The sequence below is a fragment of the Heloderma suspectum genome, chromosome 5 (assembly GCF_057233095.1).
Source record: "Heloderma suspectum isolate Gila_16-S chromosome 5, 16-S_ref, whole genome shotgun sequence".
NCBI lineage: Eukaryota > Metazoa > Chordata > Lepidosauria > Squamata > Helodermatidae > Heloderma > Heloderma suspectum.
In genome coordinates this window covers 45,492,151-45,516,771 of record NC_139462.1, presented here as the reverse complement: position 1 = coordinate 45,516,771, position 24,621 = coordinate 45,492,151, and the positions used below count along the sequence as shown (strand labels likewise).

The 24,621-nt window shown below is 42.6% G+C and overlaps 1 protein-coding gene across 1 annotated transcript in view; it reads right to left on the bottom strand.

The window, feature by feature from the left end:
- Positions 1-24,621, bottom strand: part of SYNPO2 (synaptopodin 2) — a 180,763-nt gene that overhangs the window by 5,886 nt on the left and 150,256 nt on the right. Inside the window, exon 4 of the mRNA XM_084855912.1 lies at positions 21,739-23,951. Coding sequence (XP_084712038.1) covers positions 21,739-23,951 — 2,213 coding nt within the window. The remainder of the gene's footprint in view (positions 1-21,738; positions 23,952-24,621) is intronic.

The window sequence follows — 24,621 nt, the reverse complement described above, 5'->3', positions numbered from 1 at the left end:
TGCAGAGTTTGCTCTGTTTCCCTTACTTCCTGCCTATACTCGATTCTTTGCTGGTAAAGTCACTCCATGGCAGTGAATACAGGATCTACACCAGCCATGCCACAATGAAGAGATATTTAAAAAGCAAGATTACATAATAGCTTCCAGCTGTCAATCACTATTTCTAATACTGTTCCTGATAAATCACTGCCCAGATTTTGTATCTACTTTGCCTTTTGAGGATACAGTTAAAAAAAAAATCATGAGTTTCCCTTGCTCATAACATTTAATATTTAATAAATCTATTAAATATAGATTTAATATATCAACCATGGAAAGGAAGCTGTTATGGTAAGTTTGCTAACATACTCTGGTTCAGAAGCCCTGTGAGCAGTCCTCAATCTGGCCTGAAGTCACATACCAAGATTCATATCTTCATTGCTGACATGGCTCTTCATAAGTGTGGAATTTTTTCTCAGCACAGACTATCTGTATGCCAGAGTGTTGTTATGAATGTATACAACAGCTCTTTCAAATGGATTTATTGGAATGATATGTCATCCAAGGATGGGCAAGAGAAAACAAGTACCAACGGGCTAGTTTTTCAACTGACCTCTGTAGCTGTGCCTTTAACAGAAGCATGTTCTGCAGCAAATAGCATTTGTCTCCATGCTGGGATCAAGCCAACAGTTAAAGGCACAGCAGCAAGGGCTGGATAAAATGCTGGCAACTTGATGTACAGGAGATAGGGCTGGGCTGTGGTTTTTAGGTGTGTGGGAGACACACACCATGTGATTCTTGGGGAATAACCAGGAGTCTTAAAGGTATACAACAGTTTCTCTATTCTTGTCTGTGATAGGATACGTCATGAGACATGACAGATTACCCACAAGGCAAACAGGTTGCTGTCATAGCTTTGTGTACTCAATGGCCTTGTTTGGACATAACACTAAACTTAGCATTATGTGAATGAGCCTCAGGCTTGGCAATTCTTCCTCCCCTCTCCTTCTCCACCACAGCCATGAGGAGGAGATTGAAAGCTTTCACATGGTTTATCATTATGTCTGAATCCAGACAAACTTTGCTTAACCTTAACTATGGTTTAGGGAAACAACCCAATTTCAAACCATGGTTTACAGTCCTGGTTTCCCTAAATCATAGTTAAGGATAAATACAGTTTTGGATGTTATACTAAACCATGGTGAATTGAACATGGAAGTGAAAGCTTCTAATCTCCTCATGGCCATGCTTGAGAAGAGGGCAAAATTTGGCAGTTATAAACTTTCTAATTATTATAAATGCAGTTCACAAAAAGCCAGCATTACTCATTTCCTATTCGCATCTCCTTTTCAAGAAAAAAATCAACTAAAAGCCGTTTTTCTATAATAAAAAGACATTCACTACTACCACCTTCTGGAGACCAAGAGTAATATCATGCTTGAATGATTTCACTTGGAGAAGACACTAGATACTTGATAAGAGGTGCAGTTTATGAGCCTGTCACTACTTTAGAGTTTGGCTAGAAATCAATGTCAGTGAATATTTTTAAATTAAGAACTGCATAATTCTTAAGCTATTTTTTTTAAAAAAAGAATTGCTTAACATTCTGCAATTATAATTTATTATCAGTCAAATTACAACAGGTAAATGAAAGAACATATTTTTGGACACTGAATGTTCAGAATTTGCAAACATCAGAGCCAAAACTGATATTGGCACTGGCCAGCTTCACATATAACACAAAACCATAGTTTAGTAATATGTGCATGAGCCTTAGTCTTCTGTGCCTCCTCTCCTCCTCTTTTGTGGCCATCAAGAGATTGGAAGCATCCCATTATCAACTAACCATAGTTTTGTTGTTGTGTCCAAAATGGGAACTGTGGCTAGTGTTAGCTATAGTTTATTGAATCAAATCAGGGTTAAAGTTGTTTTTTTTTTCATAAACCAGGCTTAACACTAATCATAGTTTGTCCAGGTTCAGACATAGCAACAAACCACAGTTAGTTGAAAATGGAACCAATATTTCCAGTTTCCTCATGGCTGTGCTGGAGGAAACGGAAGTGGGGAATGTGCAAGCTTGAGGCTCATACAGGTAACACTAAACTATAGCTTACGTTACATGCGAACACAGCCACTGAATACACATCCACAAGCACATGTGTGTGCCAATATTCTCCAAATCCAGCTATTGATCTTCCAGATGAAAACCGTGCTCTCAGAATACACACACAGATACAATTCAGTCCACAATTTTTCTTTACCTTTTAATACAACACTCCATCAACCACGCTTACGACCAACTCTTCCAGCCAACATGACACATGTGAACAATGCCTTTACAACAACCAGCAGAATCGTCCCACCACATGAGATAATGGATACAAAGCAGACGTTAAAAATGGAAAATTCCAGTCTCTTAAGGCAGGCCATCTCTAACAAACCAAATTAAAGTCTAAATTTATTTATTTATTTGTTTGTTTGTTTATTTAATTTCTGTGCTGCCCAATAACCGAAGCTAAAAAAACACCATGTTCCAAAACACCCATAGAATTTGAAGCTTTAGAACAGCAGTGTGGAACCTTCAGTACATAGGCCACATCCAGTCTGCCAGTTCTCTCCACCAGCCTATGCTCCCTCATTGTCTTGCTTCCTCCCCTGCCCCTTTTCTGCAGTGATCTGATGATGCAGGAAGAGATCACTGCATTTTCTTCTCTGTGCACTCAGGAAGGGGCATACCCTTTCTCAAGTCACAGAGAGGAAACACACACAAGGTGGGACAGAAAGGTGAGGGGAAGAGAGTAGTTGGGAAAGATGAACAGAAGAGTGAAAGAGAAAGAGAGTGTGAAGGGGGGGTGAGAAAAAGGGAGATAGAAAATATTGCTTTGGACCCACCTACTTTTTGTAGGCCTCCAGAGAATTGCTCAGAAACAAATGGGGACTTTGTATTGAAAAGGTTCTTCATCCCTGCTGTAGGATTAAAATTGATTAACCAATTTGGTTTCATTTCTCAAGGCTTTTGTTGCTGGAGTTGCTTCCCATTTGGTTTTGTATTGCTTGTATATATGTTTAGTGCTTTCCAATTGAGTTGTGTTATATTCAATTAACTTTTTTATGTTGCAAAGTGGTCCAAATTACTGGACTTCAATCCATCCGTCCATTCGTCCATGCATCCATTCCCATCATACACTGGGTCATTCTTCACTTCCTGCACTTACTTCTTATAGCCAAAATACAGGCATTGGAATGGAAATAGATGATTACTTACTGCAAACCTGTCACTTAATTAGGGTACCTTGCCACGCAAAGAACTAATTATTTCTAGGCTCTGGCTATGTAGTGAGTCAAGTGGTGCCATTCCCCTGCTTGTTTGCTAGCTTGCTTGTTTTCTTTCTTTTGCTGTTGTAGAAACATGCCCATTATGTGACCAGAGCAAGAGATACACAAGTTCTTCATAAAGTGTCACCACACAGGAAGTTTCTAAATCTTGTCTATGCAGTATGTCTATTTCTATGTTTAGTTTCTAATGTACTTAGGTGGCCATATGTCCTCTACCTTACAGAGGACAGTCCTCTATTTGACAGGCTGTTTAGGCCAAATCTGATTTAAAGATAAAGAACCATCAGAAGGAAATGCTGGGCTTTGAAGTTGCCCATCAACAGTAGTACTTGGACAGCAGACTGAGGAGACCCACAGGTCACCTGAGCATAGTCTTCCCCACTATGGTGAGATATACTGCATTTCTGTTTATACCATAGTAATTATTTCTAAATGTGCAAATTTTATGTAAATCTATGTCCTCTTTTTTGGTGATGCATTTGTATTTTTGGCAATATGGAAGTGGCCAACAGTGTTCTGCAATTTTGATTTTGAATGTCTTCATACTTTATCAATTGGGCATGCAGATGAACCTGCTGGCAGAAACCCATGTGTTTTATGCATGTACCGTGCACAATATACTTAGATGATGATGTTAAGGACTTGACTGCCAGCCTGGCCTAAGGGCTACTGGCTTGTACTTGCCACTTACTCATGGCAATCACAGTATAGCTAAAGTCAGTGCTATGCCAAATCCTGCCCCCTATTTGAGGGAATTTTTTCTCTCCCTGAGAAAGAGGCACTGTTTTTTCTGCCTCTTTTGCAGGGAGGGGGAGAATTTCAGAGAATTTTCTCCTTGGGGAGGGGGAAAGGGTTTCCACATACCTTTTTAAGTTTGGGAGGTGACTAAAGGATCTTCTTTCTATTTTATTTTACTTGAAAAATGCCCCCAGCATGAGACTCTTTACAGAGAGGCTACTCTAGACCAGCAGCACTTCTTGAACTTCCATGAGACCACGTGACTTTGCCCTCTCCAATAGGCATTCAAGAAGAATTCCCAGGCTGCAGAAGTTTTGCAAAAGGTCCAGGGCTGTTGCACTCAAGAACAAATGTGACTTTTGGAGCTTTAGAAAAAACTGTTATTTTGCTTGCTGTATGTTGATGCAAGGAAGAAAAGAATTTTTCCAAAGCTCTAAAAGCCCCATTTGTTCTTGCTCTGCAGAGCTTCTGCAGCCTAGGAGCCCTTCCTGAATGCCTACAGGAGAGGGAGAAGTCACGTGGTCTCCTGGGAGTTCAGAAAGAGCTGCTAGGCTGGAGAAGCTTCTCTCTAAAAAGTCCTGGGCAGCTGCAACTGCTGGGTTGGGGGCATTTTTAAAGTAAAAAAAAATGGAAGATCCTCAGTCACCACCTACACTTAAAAAGTGGAAATCCTGTCCTCTTCCCCAAGGAGAAAGTTACTTGAAAATCTTACCTCCCCAGCCTCTTTCGCCAGAAGTTTCATTTCACCCCCGCCCCTCCGGCCAAAAATGGAAGAAGCGAAATTTCTGGCACAGCACTAGCTATACTGTTCATTCAATACATACCATGCTTTAAAATGGTATCTGCCATCACAGTTAGCCTCTTGCATAGTAGCATGGGCACTACCCGGCAGCTAGTGAATAAAGTGGCCATGCACAAGAAAGAACTGAGTTCTGCACAGCAGCCTGAAAATTGAGAACACAGACCAATGCAAACTGAAGTCTCTTGTGTGTGCTCTGTGTGCATAAAGAAGGGGTGGGAGGAAAGAGAGCACTGTTTTCATTAAAAAAGTTGTAGTAACCAGCTAGGTGGTGAGAAAAAGCTGGTTGGCAATCCAAAGTGATCTAGAAGGAGGAGGTTGTGTTTTTTGTGGCTATTACTGGCACCTCTAAAGAGAGGCCAAATTTTTATAGGGGAACTGTAGAATTAAAGCACTGTGGTCATAATCCCCCCTGATAGTATTGGAAAGTCCTGTAACAGAAAGCCTGCCCAGGAGGGAGAACTGCTTATACAGAGTGTGTAGTCCCTCGCCTCAATGAGCTATCCAGATTACAGAGATGCTCAGCTGCTCCAGCTTTTCAGAGAAGAATCTCCCTGTATGTTCTCAAAAGGTGAGAATACCTGGGAATGAGACTACGGTGCTGGTAACAACTCTGGAAGATAATTTTTCTTCATATGTTTCAAGATTTTTGTTGCAACGACATAATATGTGACTTTACTCTTATAGACTCTGTGTGTGTAACTGTTAGTGGATATCCACAGCTATACACACACACACACACACACACACACCCCTACCTCCTATAGAATCCCCCAGGATACAACCACATTTTCTCTTATAGACTTCAAGAACTCTCCCACACTGGAGGCGTTCAAGACGAGGCTGGACAGCCATCTGTCAGGGATGCTCTGACTTGGATTCCTGCATTGAGCAGGGGGTTGGACTCCATGATCTTATGGGCCCCTTCCAACCCCACTATTCTATGATTCTATGAATCAAATTTATGGCTTTAATCTGTGTACTAGAACTCTGCTATGTGCTCCAGTGTGGCATTATGAGCATCATTATACAGCTCCAAGTGGAGGTTTTAGCAAGCTCTATGGAGTCACATGCACAAAAACTTGATAGCTTGTAATTGTTGGGAGTGTATAATGATTATTTGTGTATATTTATTAGCTGATATTATCTCAGCTAATAAATGTCCCATTTATGCCTGTAACCTTGTGTACATTGGCCATTCACAGTGCCATTTTGTGAAAGAGCAAATGTGTGCATATCTGTGCCCACCATTTCCCCCCCCCAAAAAAATGTCAGGTGCAGAGATTGCTGAATGGGCCCGGGGTGAGTGCGGGCAGCTTGGCGAGCAGGGGGAGGTCCGGCAGGGCAAGGAGCGTGGTGGGAGCGGGGGGGGGGGGTCTGCTGGATTCCCAGACCTGATTGGGTGCCCACACTATTCCTGTCCAGGGTGGTCGTGGTAGCTGTGTTAGTTTGTTGCAGCAAAAGCAATAGTCTTGTTGCATCTTAAAGACTAACGAATTTATTACGGCATAAGTATTCATGGACTAGAGCCCCCTTCATCAGATTGTGTATTATGGCATACACAAAAGTGTTGTTTTACTTTTTAAGGTGCTGCATGACTCTTTGTAGCTTTGGGATAATAATTTCATTTTGTAATTTTTAAAAAATAAATAAAACATCTTAGAATGCAATCCTATGCAAGTTTCGACAGAAAAAAGTCCGGAAAGGGACTTTTTTCTGTCGAAGCATGCATAGTATCATGCACTTAGACATCTTTCTTTCTTGCCACATGGTGCTCAAGATAATCTGCTATCTTTATAATAAAAGGTAAAGGTAAAGGTGTCCCCAACCAGTCGTGTCCGACTCTAGGGTGCGGTGCTCATCCCCGTTTCTAAGCCGAAGAGCCAGCGCTGTCCGAAGACGCTTCCGTGGTCATGTGGCTGGCATGACTGCACACCGAGGTGCACGGAACGCTGTTACCTTTCCCGCCGAGGCGGTACCTATTTATCTACTTGCAATTTCTTGCTTTCGAACTGCTAGGTAGGTTGGCAGGAGCTGGGACTGAAGACGGGAGCTCACTCTGTCATGCAGCACTCGGGTCTCGAACTGCTGACCTGCCGACCTTCCAGTCTGCAGTTCAGCGTCTTAACCACTAAGCCACCGCGGCCCTAGTACCATCATTTAAAAAGCAACAACAAAACAACAATGATCAAGCAGAGCAGTAAAACACACAAACACACTTAGCAGAATCCATTAAAGTCCAATGCAAATGCAAATGTTGTCCCTTGCTGGCAGAACTTATATAAAGAGGGGACCAATCTAAGCACCTGGGGGAGAAAGTTTCACAGGGTGTGTGACCCAATAGAAAAAGGCTTGCTTTGCTTCACACCCTCTCATAGCTAACTACAGTAAATGTGGAACAAGGGACCTCCCAATTATATCAATGAGCAAGGAAGCACATTTGGAAGAAAATGCTTAGGGTGGCCACATATGAATCACCAAAAAAAGAGGACAAAAGAGGATGCCTATTTAGATAAAAGTTGCATGTGCTAATTTATATGTATAGATATTAATTTAGAAATAGTTGTTATAGTTTAAACAGAAATACAGTACATCTCACCACAGTGTTGAAGACTGTGACCAGGTGACATGTGTACCTTGCTCCAAGTGCGTTGATGGGCAACTTCAAGGACCCTGCTGTCCTGTCTTATGGTTCTTTATCTCTGAACCAGGCTTGGACTGGGCAGCCCTTCAAACAGAGGACATCTTAAAACAGAGGACTGTCCTCTGACAGACCTTCAATAACAGAACTGTCTAAAGAGGACACATGGCCACCCAAATGGTGCTCCAGAAAGTATGTAGGAGCCTGGCTGCTCAGGGATTTAAAGATAAGCAACACCTTGAAGTGAGACCAGCTTCAAGCAAATAGGCAACCATTTTGCAATTGAACTAAAATCGGGGGTGATCTGATCTCTTTTTCACACTGTAACTAATAGACTGGTGATTGCCTTTTGCACCAAGTGAAGATTCTCACTCTTTTTCAAGGGCAACCCCACATAGAGGACCCTCCAGATTGCTCTAAATCCACTCCACACTGCTCATAACTGCCACAACATAGACATAGTTCAATGCCATCAGGATCGTTGGGGCCTTCTGTAAAGTAAGAGTGGTGTGGAGAAAATCACAGCCAATAACCTGAAGGTTTAAAATGGGGGTTCTAGCATGGAGAGCTTAGTCTTGAGGTCTGTTGGGTGCAGCTTATGGCAGGCAGTATACTTCTCTTTTACAGGAGATGCTAATGTACTTAATGATATAAGCAGTAGCAAAGAGATATCAGCTTCGCCCAGCATTTAAGTAATATATATTGGCAGTGAAAACTGTAAGGTGCTGCCTTCAGATCAGGGAGTTCTGAAAGGAATTACAACAGAGAGTATTTCTGTTTTTATAGAAAATGAGTTGGGGATGCTAGAAACTTGAGGGCTCAATTTTTCTGCTTGTGTTTCCCTCAGGAGCACTATTATGGCACCGTCAGAGTCCCCTAGAAGGCTGTGACTCCTACAGGTCATTGGGTAAGTGACTCAGCCTGTCTACTGAATCCAGACTTCCCCTAATATTTCCCCAAATAACCAGCTGCCACTACCTACTGATTTACAGAGAACAGAATAAATAAGTAAATATACATTTATTTATGGGAACATATCCAGAACAAGTAGTCATTTTGACAGAGTATAAGAAATAACAGTGCTCTCTCTCTCTCTCTCTCTCTCTCTCTCTCTCTCTCGTATCCCACTCACTCCTCTGTCTTCAAGTCCCTCTTCTGACTAACTTTTTTGGCAGCCCAACATATGTTGTCTTTATTTATTTATAATTTATGTGGTCAAAACAACTTAACCCATCGTTTTCATGTGCCACTTCCCCAGTAATTGATTATTTCATTTGTATTGTTAAAAATGTAGTCACAATATTTTTTAAAGAGTATATAAAATGAATTGTGATGGTGCTGGATAAAAATGTTTCTGGACATCAGACTTGCTACTTACATTGAAAGTGATTTTAAGTCAGCCAAATCTCCCTCTTGCAATATGAGTCCTTTTGCTACTTTTATGGAATTCACTGTTAACCCCACAATAAAAAAAAAACGTTTTTGAGCCATATAAGTATGTTGACCATCAGACTCTAGATCTGAGTGAAAATACTCAGCTGTCTCTTAATATCTGTTATCACCACTTCTTATTTTATGCTTCAAAGAAATGAGAGTACTCTCAAGTCTCTTCCATGTCTAAACATCACTTGGTAAAGATTGGTATGTAGTTCAAAGAAGGACATGCATTGTAAGATTCCCTTAAGTGACTCAGCTGTGCATGCATCTTCTTATGGTGATCAAGTCCCCTCTATGTTGGGATACCCATGTTATATCTCTATAATGTAACATAGGTAGTATCTCTTAAGGTCTTTACATCAGACATTTGTAGAGAAAAACACCTAATTTAAATAGTTCAATGATAATTTGGAAGGTTGCCAAGAGCTGATAATTCCAGCACATTACCAAATAAGGATCCACACTTCCATATGTCTTTGGCTGCTTCCAGACATCTGGATTCTAGTGCTAATAAATCAGTGCTCTTCCACTGTAAGCTACAAGTGGAATGGTAACTGACTTCCACATGTTTGGGGATATCGTAGGTTTTCTGTATGTTCATCCTGTTGCGTTCTGTCCACACCAGTGGATGTAGCATAGGTGCTGTGGTTGGTGAAGGGAAAGGTCCAATTCACCTATGGGCACTTGAAAAAAATAAAGCAGCAGCAGCAGCTTCTTCTTCTTCTTCTTCTTCTTGTTCATTGGCATAGCAAGACCAAAAAAAGGTGCTATGTCCACCACCTACTGGCCACAAAGATCTCCCTACTTACAGTTACAAAGACCAGTAGCTCAGAAAAAACTCCAAAAAGAGCCTTCAAAACCACAACCCAAAACCTCTTGTTCCAAAAAGCAATCTCTAAAGTTGAAATAATTATTTATTTAGAACTAAGCACTTATTAAATAATTTCCCCTTCATGGATCACTGCCTTGTTGTGGCAAAGGGGCTTGCATAACTCAGTGAAGCCATAAGCTGTGCCATGCAGGGCCACCCAAGACGGACAGGTCATGGCGGAGAGTTTTGACAAAATGTGGTCCACTGGAGAAGGAAATGGCAACCCACTCCAGTATTCTTGCCAAGAAAACCCCATGGAATGTATCACAAGGCTAAAAGATATGACGCCGGAAGATGAGCCTCTCGGGTCGGAAGGTGGAATATACTACTGGGGAAGAGCAGAGGGAATTTCCAAGTAGCGCCAGAAAGAGTGAAGCGGCTGGGCCAAAGCCAAAAGGACACTCAGCTGTGGGTGTGTCTGGTGGTGAAAAGAAAGTCCGATGCTGTAAAGAACCATATTGTTTAGGAACCTGGAATGTAAGATCAATGAATCAAGGTAAGCTGGAGGTGGTCAAACATGAGATGGCAAGATTGAACATCGACATCTTGGGAATCAGCGAACTAAAATGGACAGGCATGGGCGAATTTAATTCAGGTGACCATCATATCTACTACTGTGGGCAAGAATCCCTTAGAAGAAATGGAGTAGCACTCATAGTCAACAAAAGGGTGGGAAAAGCAGTACTGGGGTACAATCTCAAAAACGACAGAATGATCTCAGTACGAATCCAAGGCAAACCATTCAACATCACAGTAATTCAAGTCTATGCCCCAACCACTGAGGCCGAAGAAGCTGAGGTTGATCAGTTCTATGAAGACCTACAACACCTTCTAGAACGAACACCAAAAAAAGATGTCCTCTTCATCATAGGGGATTGGAATGCTAAAGTAGGAAGTCAAGAAATCACCGGGATAACAGGCAAGCATGGCCTTGGTGTACAAAATGAAGCAGGACAAAGCCTAATAGAATTTTGCCAAGAGAACACGCTGATCATAGCAAACACTCTTTTCCAACGGCACAAGAGGCGACTCTACACATGGACATCACCAGATGGTCAATATCGAAATCAGATGGATTATATCCTTTGCAGCCAAAGATGGAGACGCTCCATACAGTCAGTAAAAACAAGACTGTGGAGCTGACTGTAGCTCAGATCATGAGCTTCTTGTTGCAAAATTTCAGCTTAAATTGAATGTAGGGAAAACCACTAAACCATTCAGGTATGACTTAAATCATATCCCTTATGAATATACAGTGGAGGTGAGGAATAGATTTAAGGGATTAGACCTGATAGACAGAGTGCCTGAGGAACTATGGACGGAGGTCCATAACATTGTTCAGGAGGCAGCAACGAAATCCATCCCAAAGAAAAAGAAATGCAGGAAAGCAAAGTGGCTGTCTGATGAGGAAAGAAGGGAAGTGAAAAGCAAGGTAGAAAGGGGAAGATATATCCAACTGAATGCAGAGCTCCAAAGAATAGCAAGGAGAGACAAGAAGGCCTTCTTAAATGAACAATGCAAAGAAATCGAGGAAAACAACAGAAAGGGAAAGACTAGAGATCTCTTCAAGAAAATTGGAGATATCAAGGGAACGTTTTGTGCAAAGACGGGCATGATAAAGGACAAAGAAGGCAGGGACCTAACAGAAGCAGATGAGATTAAGAAGAGGTGGAAAGAATACACAGAAGAACTATACAGGAAAGATCTGAATGTCCCTGATAGCCATGATAGTGCAGTCACTGAGTTTGAGCCGGACATCCTAGAGAGTGAAATCAAATGGGCCTTAGCAAGCATTACTAACAACAAAGCTAGTGGAGATGATAGTATTCCAGCTGAGCGATTTAAAATCCTAAAAGATGATGCTGTTAAAGTGCTGCACTCAATATGCCAACAAATTTGGAACACTCAACAGTGGCCACAAGACTGGAAAAGGTCAGTTTACATTCCAATTCCAAAGAAGGGCAATGCCAAAGAATGTTCAAACTACCGCACACTTGCGCTCATTTCACATGCCAGCAAGGTTATGCTCAAAATCCTACAAGTTAGGCTTCAGCAGCATGTGAACCGAGAACTACCGGAAGTACAAGCTGGGTTCTGAAGAGGCAGAGGAACTAGAGATCAAATCGCCAACATTCGCTGGAACATGGAGAAAGCAAGAGAATTCCAGAAAAATATCTATTTCTGCTTCATTGACTACGCTAAAGCCTTTGATTGTGTGGATCACAACAAACTGTGGCAAATTCTTAAAGTGATGGGAGTACCAGACCACCTTACCTGTCTCCTGGGAAACCTGTACGAGGGTCAAGAAGCAACAGGAAGAACCAGACATGGAACAACCGATTGGTTCCAAATTGGGAAAGGAGTACGACAAGGCTGTATATTGTCGCCCTGCTTATTTAATTTATATGCAGAGTACATCATGAGAAACGCCAGGTTGGTTGAATCACAGGTCGGAATTAAGATTGCCGGGAGAATTATCAACAACCTCAGATATGCAGATGATACCACCCTAATGGCAGAAAGCGAAGAGGATCTAAAGAGCCTCTTGTTGAGGGCAAAAGTGGAGAGTGCAAAAGCTGGTTTGAAACTCAACATTAAAAAAACTAAGATCATGGTATGTGGCCCCATCACTTCCTGGCATATAGAAGGGGAAGAAATGGAAGTAGTGACAGATCGTATTTTACTGGGCTCCAAGATCACCGCAGACGGTGACTGTAGCCATGAAATTAAAAGATGCTTGCTCCTTGGGAGGAAAGCTATGGCAAACCTAGACAGCATAGTAAGAAGCAGAGACATCACCTTGCCGACAAAGATTCGTATAATCAAAGCTATGGTTTTCCCAGTAGCAACGTATGGCTGTGAGAGCTGGACTATAAGGAAAGCTGAGCGTCGTAGTGGGCGCTATTTGCATTCCCCTTTCTTTTCTTCATCTTAGTCGTCGTAAATATTGACGTAGACTAAGACGGTGAAAAATAAGGAACGCAAATGGTGGCAGCCATAGCCGCCGCCATTTGCATACATGTGTGTGTGTTTTTTTTACCCAGATGTGATAGGCTACGTAAGTCTTTATGTAGCCTATCACATCTATGGGGGGAAAAAAAGAAAAAGGCCAGACTGCAAATGGCGGCGGCGGCAGCTGGTCGGAAGACCAGCCACCACCGCTGCCACCGCCGAAGCTGCCACTGGAGTCACCGCCGTCCGGACCATCTGCCCCAGGTAAGTCTCGTCCCGGGGGGGATCCGCGGGGGGCGGGGGGGCAGGCCATTCCACGATGGATTTCGGGGGGGCGAATGCACTGGCATTCAGCCTCACTGAGATCCGTCACGGAATTCTCTGACATCCCTAACCTAATGCGAAAAGTCACTGGAAAAGACCCTGATGCTGGGAAAAATTGAAGGCAAAAGGAGAAGGGGATGGCAGAGGATGAGATGGCTAAATAGCATCACCGATGCAATGAATATGAATTTGAGCACACTCTGGGAGGAAGCGGAGGATAGGCACAGCCTGGCATGCTGTGGTCCATGGGGTCACGAAGAGTCGGACATGACTTAACGACTGAACAACAACAACTTATTAATTTAAGTGTGATTGCTCAGTACTACCCGTGAAATGTCAAAAACCAGTGTTTAACATGTGTTTTGGATCAGATGTGTAGATCGGAAGTGTTTAATGAGGAGAAAACCATATTGAAAAATGGTGGTGACATTGCTGAATGGGCAGAAAGGTTCCCTTCCCCCCATCATTTTAAATTAGCACTAAAACACTGTTTCATTTAAGCAATATTTCGGGAACATCTTAATTTTTTTTAAAAAATGGATCATATGTATAGATTGGAAGTGTTTAGTTATAAAAAAACCTATCTTGCTAAAAGGAAAATGACTGGAAATGTTTTTTTTATTAGTATTATACTGTTACAGCAGTATATTTCATTTAAAGTGCTTCAATAATATTTTATTTTTTTAAAAAAATAGCTGGGAAAACATTTAGCACTAATTAAAAGATTGATAAAAAATTACTGAGTTTATAAAATGTTGCCCATGATAAAGGTTAGAGTGAATGCGTGCAGAACTGTGATAGGTTCACCTGCCTGTTGCATCCATGCCCATTTGAAAACTACTGTCAGGGTGGAAACTGAGCCCATAGAGCCCCAGAGCAGTTCTGATTCTGAGGAGGAACAGCAATCCATGGGAGAGGAGCCAGCTCCTCCCTCACAGGCACAGCAGCTGGCAGAGATTCCTCCTGCCGGCATTCCTGAGATAGATAGTGATCCTAGCAGTGAGAAAGTGCAGGAATGGGGCTTGCTAGATGCTCGATGCAGATGCAGAGAGCGATGAGCGATGGAGGGCGCGGAAAGGAGGCGTAGCGCCCGTTTGGTGCGCAAGCAACGGCTGCCTCCCATGGACCCAAGGGAAAGAGGGAAGATCTATCCCTAGCCCATAAGTTCTGGGTCTTCAAGTGACTCTCTTTCAAATGGGGATCAACTGCCTATTCAAAGCTTAGGCCACTCTGCTGTTCCTTGCTTTAGTCGCTGGTGATTAGCATCTGAAAGAGTCATTAAGTTGTAAAAGGATTAAAGCTTTAAAAAGAATATTTTCATCTGTGTCTTGAGTTGGCTATTGGAGTCTACTGAAAGAGGCCGCAGGGCGTTCCTGACAACTACACCTCTTAAAAAAGACAGAAGTGTAGCAATAAGGTCATCTACATCTATGGAGATTGCACTACACTTCTAAATTTCGCAAAAGAGTTGGACATTCTGCTGTAAAAAAAATCTGGAAGGGTAATTGGGGAAATACTAGAGGAAACAGATGATGATGTTGTGTGGTCCCCCTGTAAAATGTGAGCAAACAAGACACGGCAATTCCACATTAAATGCCTAGTGAGGAAGCAGCCTTTATTTTAAGATTGAGAACTCTTGCAGTATTTTATCAATATTACTGTAAATAGTGATCACAGATCATTTATAAAGCTTTAAGATCCAAAGCTTTCTAGCTCACCTACAGAGTAGCTTTTCTGTCACTAATAATAGCATACAGTATCTGTCTAAAGAGTGGAGGCTGGCCTGCTGGCTCTGATGTCAGTGGAGCAGTGAATTTGCTCTGGGTTTCTGTCAGAACTCTAAAGGAGCTATCTAAGGTGTGAAGCTGAAACCCAGAGTAGATTTACCACCCCACTGACACTGGAGCTACTGGCCTCCACTATGTCTAAAGCACGTTGTGGTGGCTAAAGATGCCCAGTAACTGAGAGATATCCCATGAACAAATTCCACCTAACCTGTGTTGTCAGTTGAAATAGAAGAGTATGGTAAAGGCAAAGATTCTGCTTTCTAAGTCACGGAGCCACTCCCTGAGGAAGGAGTCATTAGCATTGTCCTATCTTCTGTGTCATCAAAGGAAGGGTCTTCCCATGAGTCCAGGCTTTCCTCCCTCCCTAGTTAGAAACTTCATTCTACAGAATGGAACTATTACACTGGCAAACCTGGATTCCCAACCTTGTGTTTTCCATATAACATTAATGGGGGCATGGGGAGAAGCATCAGGTGAAGGAGATGTGTATCCCTTATTCATACTCTGCTTCTTCTCTACAACCCCGCTCCCTAGGCCATTTCCCCCCCAGAACTCAGAATCTGGGGGAGAGAGGAGGCAGGGAGAAATGATGGGAGGAGAGAAGGAGCTGCAGCAGAAAAGTGGTGGGCAGAACAAGGGTTAAGCATCCAGTCCCACCCACTGCTTTGCCTCTACAAATGCCCCGCCGCTGTATGCGTTCATGTTATTCATAGGGTGACATTTATGAATTGCCCAAAGAGAGGAAACTCATCACCAAAAAAAAGGACTAAAGAGGACAGTGATCTGCATAGAATTGGCATGTGTTAATTTATATGTATATATGCAAATTTAGAAAAGATTTTGAGAATTCAAATAGAAATGCAGTCATAGTGCAAAAGGTTGTGACCAGGTGACTGTGTGTCTGCCTGTTCAGCCTGCTGCCCAGATGCTGTCAACGGGCAACCCTTTATGATTCTTTATCACACAACTGGATCTGGACAGGGCAGCCCTTCAAATACAGGATGCCTTCAAATAGGGGACCTATGGTCACCCTAGTTATTCAGTAAACATGAGAGTGGGAACCTGGGTCTGCCAGTGTAACATGTAGCTCTAGCCCAACACGTTGCTTTAATGAAACTCACTTGATCAGAAGGGGATGTAGCATAGCCAAGGCTGGTGTGTATGTGCGTGTGTTCACCACAGGAGAGCTAACATTGGTATGAAGTGTGGAAGTTGGCATCTAGAAAATATAATGTATAAAAAGCTTGGTAACAGGGTAATGACTGGCAAATGCTGCAAAACTTAATACCTTTCACAGATCTCCAAAGTTCTCTATTCCCAGCCTTCTCATGCCACTGGCCTAACTCCATTCCTTTCCCTCATGCACGCCCCTCAGCCTCTGCAGTCTTTGTCACAAAATTCAAAGCAATTTGAAAATATCGAGTGCATAAAAAACATTGTGTCCCCTTGACAGATAATTCAGATTTGAGGGGTGGGGGGTGTTGATACATAGCCATGAGCATAGCTTTATCTTTACTTTTGTTCCCATCTTTCCTTGGCCCTTCTGAGTCTTCCAATAAGAATGACAATTAATGCTGATTCGAGTTGTGGTTGGGTGTGAGGGAAACTACGGTGCTTAAACTGGACTGAGTGACAGTCAACATCCACTGATGTCACTCAGACTAATCAGCAGCTGGTCAAGGCTTTCAGTCATTCCTGTCCTAGGCCATATTTGAACAAGAGGTGAGAGGCACTGTATTCTATTACCAGTCCCCTTTGCAACTCATTCCCTGTGGAGTTAAAAATGAAAAGCATCTAAAGCGCTCCTCTCAACTCGGGAAGAGGACAGGACTTCCCTGTGTCATGGCAATATATATAGGTTATATATATTGCCTATATAGGCAATATTGCCTATATAGGCAATATATATAACCTATATATATATAGGTGCACCAACAGTACAATTCTCAGGAAATGTCCTTCAATTATAAATACCTCTTTCTTAAAAGGCATCTTGGGTACTTATTTTGAAAAGTGCATGTCCTTTTAACTGCAAGTAACTGAAAGTCAAATGTTCTCATTAAGGAATAAATTGCTTTTTTTACGGATTCTAACACCTGCCCCATTTATATAGAAGCAATTTCTGATTCAAAGAAATATCTTTAACAAGTTGAAGTCAACACATATTTACTTTGTGGACTCTCATGGGATAAATCAGTGTTGTGAAAGCTTCAGCACATATTCAAATTACAACTCACTGTGCCTTAGCTCAGGCCTGAAGCACAGGTTTCAAAACTTTCACAACTCTAATTCAATATATATAGATCCATTGACAAAGCAACTCATGTCGACTCAATGCATTAAAAAGTTTTGTATAAATTAGGTGAGAGTAATCTATTTCCATTTAAACTTCCAACTGAGTGTTCATAGGATCTCAGCTTGTCAACCCAATTCATAATCCAGTTCTGACAGATATGATGGGATCCACTCACCTTACTCAAAGCAGAAGGATGCCCTGAGAAGCAGAGCAGATGATGTCAGCAACTTTGAAATACTAGAAATGTGTCCAACACTAGCTACTCTTAGGAGGACAGACCAGGGAAGAATGATGACACATTTCTGAGATGTTCTCACAATGATGAGGTGTCAGCCTTGGGACATTATCTTGATGACTTTTTCTGGTCAACATTTAAGAGATAGATTAAGAAGTAGAAGGGAGAAGGAAAGCCGAGGAGAGCAGAATGTTAGGGATTCTGAAAAGAAACTTAATCTTTCCCTGTAGGTATTGTCTAGTACACCTGATGAATCGGGTCAAGTATTGGGATACCTGGTGAGCAAATATAAAGAAGAAGAAGAGACAGTGGGGCTACTTTTTCCTGCTAGTTTTAATAGCAAAGAAAGGCCAACATATATGACATCCAAAGTAATCAGCTGGTGGATCTCCCTCCTTACTGTCTTTGGGCTGTGCCAGGCTCCGATCCTATAAACTGGATTTATGGCACTTTAGTTATATTGATGTCAAGGGGCAAACCTTACTCAGATTAAAATACTTGGATTTAATGGCATTGCTGGTAAAGGTGAATTCATTTCAGTGAAATTTGGATGGCATCCTGTGGTGTTTTGAGAAATTGTAGCCATAGGAAGGAGGGAAGGAAACCTAAACTATATTTTAATTGTAGATAAAGCATGTAAAAACAAATAAAAAGCAAAAGAACAAGTACAGAAGAAAGGAACAATTTTAATATTAGAGAAAAAATACAGCAGGTTGTAACTGGAAAATGAACAGAAAGATCTCAAGAGGATTAAAATATTGGTACCATATTTTGTTGTGTTGCAAAATGAATCCTGTATGTACATTTCTATGTAGACTGGGCTGGTTTCTTAAAATTAATTAAGTCACCCTTGACTTCCAGTATAGACTAATTCGGTGAAAAGAATCTATCCAAAATCAGTTAACACCCTCAACTTTGGATGAAAGCCCCATTGGAACCAACAGGACTACTTGAGCAAATATATTCTAGATCAGCAGTGGGCAGAAGGTAGATCTCCAAATGTTTTGGACTTCAACCCCCAGAAGCCCCTGCCAGCATGGCCAATGATCAGGAATGCTGGGAGTTGAAGTCCAAACATCGAAAATCTACTTTCTGCCCACCCCTGTTCTAGATCAATGAGAGTTCTTCCATTTGCACCATGGGCTTTGGATAAAGACTGCATGTCAAGCAATGCTTGCTTTTTATGTGCACAATGAAACAAACATCTCAAATGTTTTCCAGGTGTGAGGCACATTTCACACTTGTTCGCATTTTCTGAAGGTGACCTGCCTTCTCGTACCTTTCAACATTACACAGTCAAACTGCCATCCACACAATGTGGGGAAAGCTGTTCTCCATTGTCTATGTGTCCACAGTCACATGGAGGTTCCAATGATGGTGACCTAATTGGTACACATATATAGAGATGACTTCCTGCCAGGTATTTCATGCCACAATGGTGGAAATAGCAGTCAGGAAGCTGCAAATCTGTGCATGCTACCCACCACAGCACCCCTGCTGCTCCTGGCCACACATTGTATTCTCTATGGAAAATATCCTCATAAACAATCAGGGCACATTGCATGGAAGTAATTTTGACCACTACAAGTGGTCTGGCGAAGGGGGCAGGCAGGGCTTTCCTAAAACTAATATGCTTTACAATGTTGGACACTTAAGAAATATGGAATCAGAAGCTTTTTGAAACTGACGTTGATTTAGAGGCATGGGAACAGCTGCCTCATGTGTCCTTCATGCATTGCTCTAGCCTTTAAAACTCAAGTGGTGACTGTTTGTGTGAACTGGGCTGTAGGCAGGGCATAGCTCATTCCACACCTCAAAGGGATTCAAGGAGCTAAGAGTGAGTTGCAATCGCAGCACTTGACAAATGGGGATACATCTCCCATGATCTCCAGCCTTGCGATTCAGGCTCTCCTGGTCAGGCCCTCTGCCTCAGTAAGCAATGCAAAAGGGAGGGAATGAGAAGAGACCAATTCATGGCATTATGGCCACAGTAGGGTTTGGGGCCTCCACGACTTCATACCAAGGCCTAGCGGTCTCTAAGGGCTAGATGCGGTTTGGATGTCCACTAGGGGTGGCCTCAGTTTGGATGTACAGGTAAGCGGTCTGGTTTGTCCAAGCTTTGTGGGAAGGGTTGTAGCACACTTTGTGTGCAGAAGGTCCCACATCCAATTGTTGGCATGTCCAGTTGAAAGGACAAGGTAGCAGGTGATGGGAAAGACCTCTGCCTGAGACACTGGAGAGATACTGACAGTCGGAGTAGACAATATTAGGCTACACGAACCCTTCAGCAGGTTCATATGTTCATTCATGTAAGTTCGAACAATCTCCAAATAGACTTTGGGGAATATGCTCATCATTAATCAGGGCATTCACAACTCAGTTACACACCACCTTGGCTGTTTGTCTCAATCCAGCTAAATAATTTTCCTGTTCCTAAAGGAAGTAACGTAATTTATATTGTGATAGTCATTAAGCTAAGTATTTTTATCTTCATGAGCAGAAATTAAAGCCGGCACTCTACATTTTTGCTGGAAGAGTGGGAAAAGGCTAGCTGTTAACCACTTTTTCAATGTGTGATCACAAAAACATGGTTTAAAAGGGTAAGCTCATCTGTGCTCAGTGATTCTGTAAATACCCAGACAACAGTCCAGATACTATAGAGTTACTGGACGTGTCAAATATTGTTCTTTTGTATCACAGCCATAAATCAAAGTGGCAGAATCTAGCCCTGAATACTCAGCAGAACTTGGCATGGTAACAGTGTCTTGATCCTCCTGGTGCACAGTGTATTAATTAAAAGTAGGGTGAAAGAGCAAGAACAGAGTAAAAAGAAATACCAGGGAAAGAGGCAGGATTAGAAAGCCCATAGTGAAAACAAGAATGTGCCCACGTGATCAGCAGAAAGATGAGGTCAGGAACCATGGCATATCATTAGACAGTTATTTTTAAGGCACATAGTACTCTGGTTGCAAAACTGGTATTCAAGGATGAGTCCCTTTAGATTTTAGTTGCTACGCTTTCACAAGAACATATTGCACCACTTCCACAGCTGTAGAACTCAGCTTGTTCCTAGCTCTTCAATAGTTCTAACTGTCTTTCTCCCATGATAGGTCATTCTCTGGTTGTCAAAAAACAGTGCTAGTACTGAGGAGGTCACTGTTTCCTTAAAAATGGGAAATATCTAACAACCTCTCCAGCCTAAGTGTCTTCCTTTAATGTCTTTCTTCTTCCAAACACTGTAATACTTACTCCAAACAGGCACCTTTGGGGGGGGGGGGAATCAAAGAGGTAATTCATGAGTGCAGATCACAATTAAGCCTCAGTTGACTCTCTAAGGATCCAATTCTACAATAGAATCTTAAGTGAAATAAACTATAGAAGAACCATCGGTGCTAATTTGCATAAATTATTTTCCTGTGGCTATGGGGTAATGGGATCACATGAAACATAGCCACATTATCACAGTGCTGATATAAGGTGAGCTGTTATAGATCCGTAGTGCTGGTCCACATGTAATCTGAGAATCAAGGAAGCACTGCTTATGATTTCACCACTTTGCATAGACACATTTTGATTGTGGATATGCAAAAATGAAGTAATTCATCCCCACACACGTGGTTGCCATGGGGGAAAAGCCCACTCTCTTATTAAGATGAATGGGGCTCTGAGGAGGCCTCTGAAGGAGATTCTCCATGAGAACTCAACTGCAGAGTTGGGTGAGATACTCTTTGTATCTATTTTGTACACAACCTTCACAAGAGATATAATATTGGAAGGCACTTTTTAGAAATACTGTAAATCTTGTATCATTAATTGTTGATTGTATTCGAACACTTTGGCCAGCTGAGAACAGTATTCCCCCCACCCCCCGAAAGCTATGTTCTAACAGTTGAAATACAGGAACAGTGTTCACTGTGTATGTGTGTACTGAAGCACTAACACCTAGCATCCTGCTTACTTAATACTGAGTGGCACATGTCCATTTTAGGACACTGTGTGAGCATGCCTGTGTATTACAGATGACTGCATGCATAAATGTGTGTCATCTCACATTAATATTCATTTTGATTCATCTAAAAATGTTTACTGCACAATCTTATGCATGTTTACCCAGACGTAAGTCACGCTGTGTTCAGTGGGGCTTAGTCCCAGGTAAGTGTGCATAGGATTTCAGATGTAAGCTTTTTTTTGGACCCAGATTTCATGTGATATATCTGACAGTTATTAAGTAAGCTGGGGGTTGCTTTGGGCACCAGATCACTACGGCAAACAATTCATTGCAAGCAAAGTGAATACTGAGTTGTAGCTAGGTTTTACTCTTCAATGGCGGAGGGTTTCCACACCTGTGCTGTGACACCAACTTTCTTGGCTGAGAACTTTGGCTTGGGAGTAGTAAACGTAGAGGATGCCACTGGCTCTTGCTTCAAAAAGGTAGGGTAGCCTGTTGATGCACAGGACTCAATTACAGGGCTAGAGGCATTCGACGGGAAGAACGCTTGTGAACTGTAGGCTGGTACAGAGTACACTGAAGATGCTCGGATGTTAGAAGGAGAACCAGCATTCAGTGATCTTGAAGGTAGAGCTTGTTTTGAGGCAGACAGTGAGTCAAGCTTTGCAGGTGGCTTAGGAAGGAGGCCTTCCTTATCAGAGGGAGGTTGAAAAGTGAATAGGGACGCATTAAGCTGGTATGGTTGATGCTTCATAACTTCCAAGGAACTAAGTGCTTTCTTAGTTTTTTTCTTGGTAGTTTTGGCAACTCCAGAGGACTTTGACTGTGGTTTGGTAGCAGCCAGAGGGTAAGATGGGGACTGGATAGGATTATAAGCCACAGGTGGTGGTGCTCGAACATTCGACGAATATTTCCAAGAAGCTGGTAAAGATGGAGTTGGTGATGAAGCCCGTGCCATGTTGGCCTGCACGGTTTCAGAGTCTACCACATACTTTTCCATTCGGGATTGCCTCTTGGCAAAGAGCTGGGCTCCCTTCCCACTAAAAGCTGAGGGCATCTCAAAAGCTGGCCCCACCCCTCCAGCAAGCACAGCATTTCCTAGTGGTGTGGTGGGTGTTATTTTGGGTGCGTAATTGTGGTGTGGTGATGCTGTTTGAGGCCCTTTAAAGGGACCAGTTAGGTTAAGAGTACTGGGGGGCTGAGGCGGGGGATAAGCAGGCTGTGATATTTTGATAACTGCTGGAGTTGCCACTTCAGGCGAATTTGGAGCTGGAAAGATGGGAGACTGGGTTACAGCCACAGCTGGCGGTGACCAGACTGGTGAAACAGGTGTTGTGGCAGTAGGAGAAACCTTTAGTGAGGGTTTTGGAGCAACTGGAGGTGGGATCTTTTGTTTGGCTGCTTGGATTTGCATGAAATTGCAGGCCTCTGCTCCCAAGCTGAGGTAGTCTTCTTCAGGACCTGATTCAAAACCAGCGGCAGCACCTTTTTTGCCTTCCGTGTTCTGCACAAGGGACAAAAGAGCAGGATTAGGACTCACCTTGGGGGCTTCTTTGAAAGTAAACATTGGCTTTGCTGTGCTTCTTCTCTTTGCCTCTTGCAATATTCCAGTTCTTTTGGCAGGCACTGCAATCCTTTCATCCCTGGAAGCGATCTGCTCTGTCGATTCTGTTGGGGACCACAGAGGCGACTGAGTCATGCTGGTGGCAACCGGAGTCAAAACAGTTCTATATAAGGTTTCAGGTGGCGGGCTGACTGAAGTGTAAGGAGGTGGGGCAGGTAGATCTGAGAGGGGGCTAGTCATGCTTCTGGTGGGTGAAAACGGAGCTGCTGCTCTGTTCTGTACACCAGGGAAAGGCTTGGCTGTTCGGTTTGAAGCAGATGATTTAAGGGCTTCGGAAGACGGATACATCATGTTTGTCTCAGGAGCGATCCCGATGCCATTTTGCTGAATTGTTGTGCCGTGTCTGTGGCTCATTTCTATGTAGCTTTTGCTTATATGGCTCTGCTGAACTCTGGATGCTTCTTCATGTTTTGCCTGATAAGAGGAGGAACTAATTTTTTGGGTGCTCTCCATTGAAGTAGCCTCTCGGTGCCCCTCAGAACTCCTGTGCACTGCCTGCATCTTCGTTGCCTCTTGTTCCGCAGTGACCTGGTCCACCCTTTGACGTCTTTTGGCAAACATAAGTGCCCCTTTGCCCTTGCTCTCTGGAAGCAGCTGAGACATCTCGTCCCCACTTTTTGGTTTCTTTTCAACTTCGAGTATCCCAGTGTCCCAGTCAAATGTCACAATCCGGTCTTCTTTCTCAAGGTCGGAGAAGAAATCTTCATCGATTTCCGACTCACTCGTGCCTAGTAAGGTTACTTCAAACGCGTTCTCTTTGTCACCTTCTTCGCCCTCGTCTTCTTCGTCCTCGTAACGCTCTAGCTCCCCAGTGCCGTAGCTGACCAAAGTATATTTCCTGGCCCTTTGGCGACGCTTCTTGAACATCAACACCCCCTTGGAATTGGGATTTGGAGCTGCCGTCAGCAGTAGGGCAATGCTCTTACATTTAGACTTGGCTTCTTTCACTTGCTTCTCTGACAGGCTCTCACTCCGTCTGAGCCCTGAGGAAAAAGATTAAGGAACATATTTCAATGCAGAGCCCAGTGTAACATGAGAGCAATTTTAACTATAAGACGCACAATAGATATTTCGGGTGCAAGAGTGCAATACTAATCTTTCTTCCTCTAGAGCTGGAATCCTCCCTTATGCAAAGATGCATGGGCAGGGCATTAAAATTAATCTTTTCCCACAGTTCCAACCATGATAAAAATTCCATAGCAATCATTCCTCCCTGACTGACATTCTTTGAGCAATCTCCCCCCCATCCCACCTTTTACAGATCTGCTAGCTCAACTTACACGAGCTTTTGATGTTACATATCTGCTTCTCTATGCGTACATATATAAGCCAGTATCAGATAGAAGATAAATCAGCATTGTCACTGACATGTAGATATATTATGGGTATTGACGTAGGCATTTGTGCTCCCAGAGATGGCTTGGGAATCTATCTACTAATTTGAACTAGATCAGTAGCAAATAGCTTCCTTAATTCAAAAGGGAAAACTGCTTGTTGGAAAAGTGGATGAAGGCACCTTTATAAGAATAGTCTCCTTGAGCATAATATGTCCAGAGGTTTTTCTCCAAACTCTTTGTGGAATGTAGTTGCTGCATATAGGCAATACATTCTTGGCTTTTCGTCTAGAGCAGGGATGGGCAACCCACAGCCCCA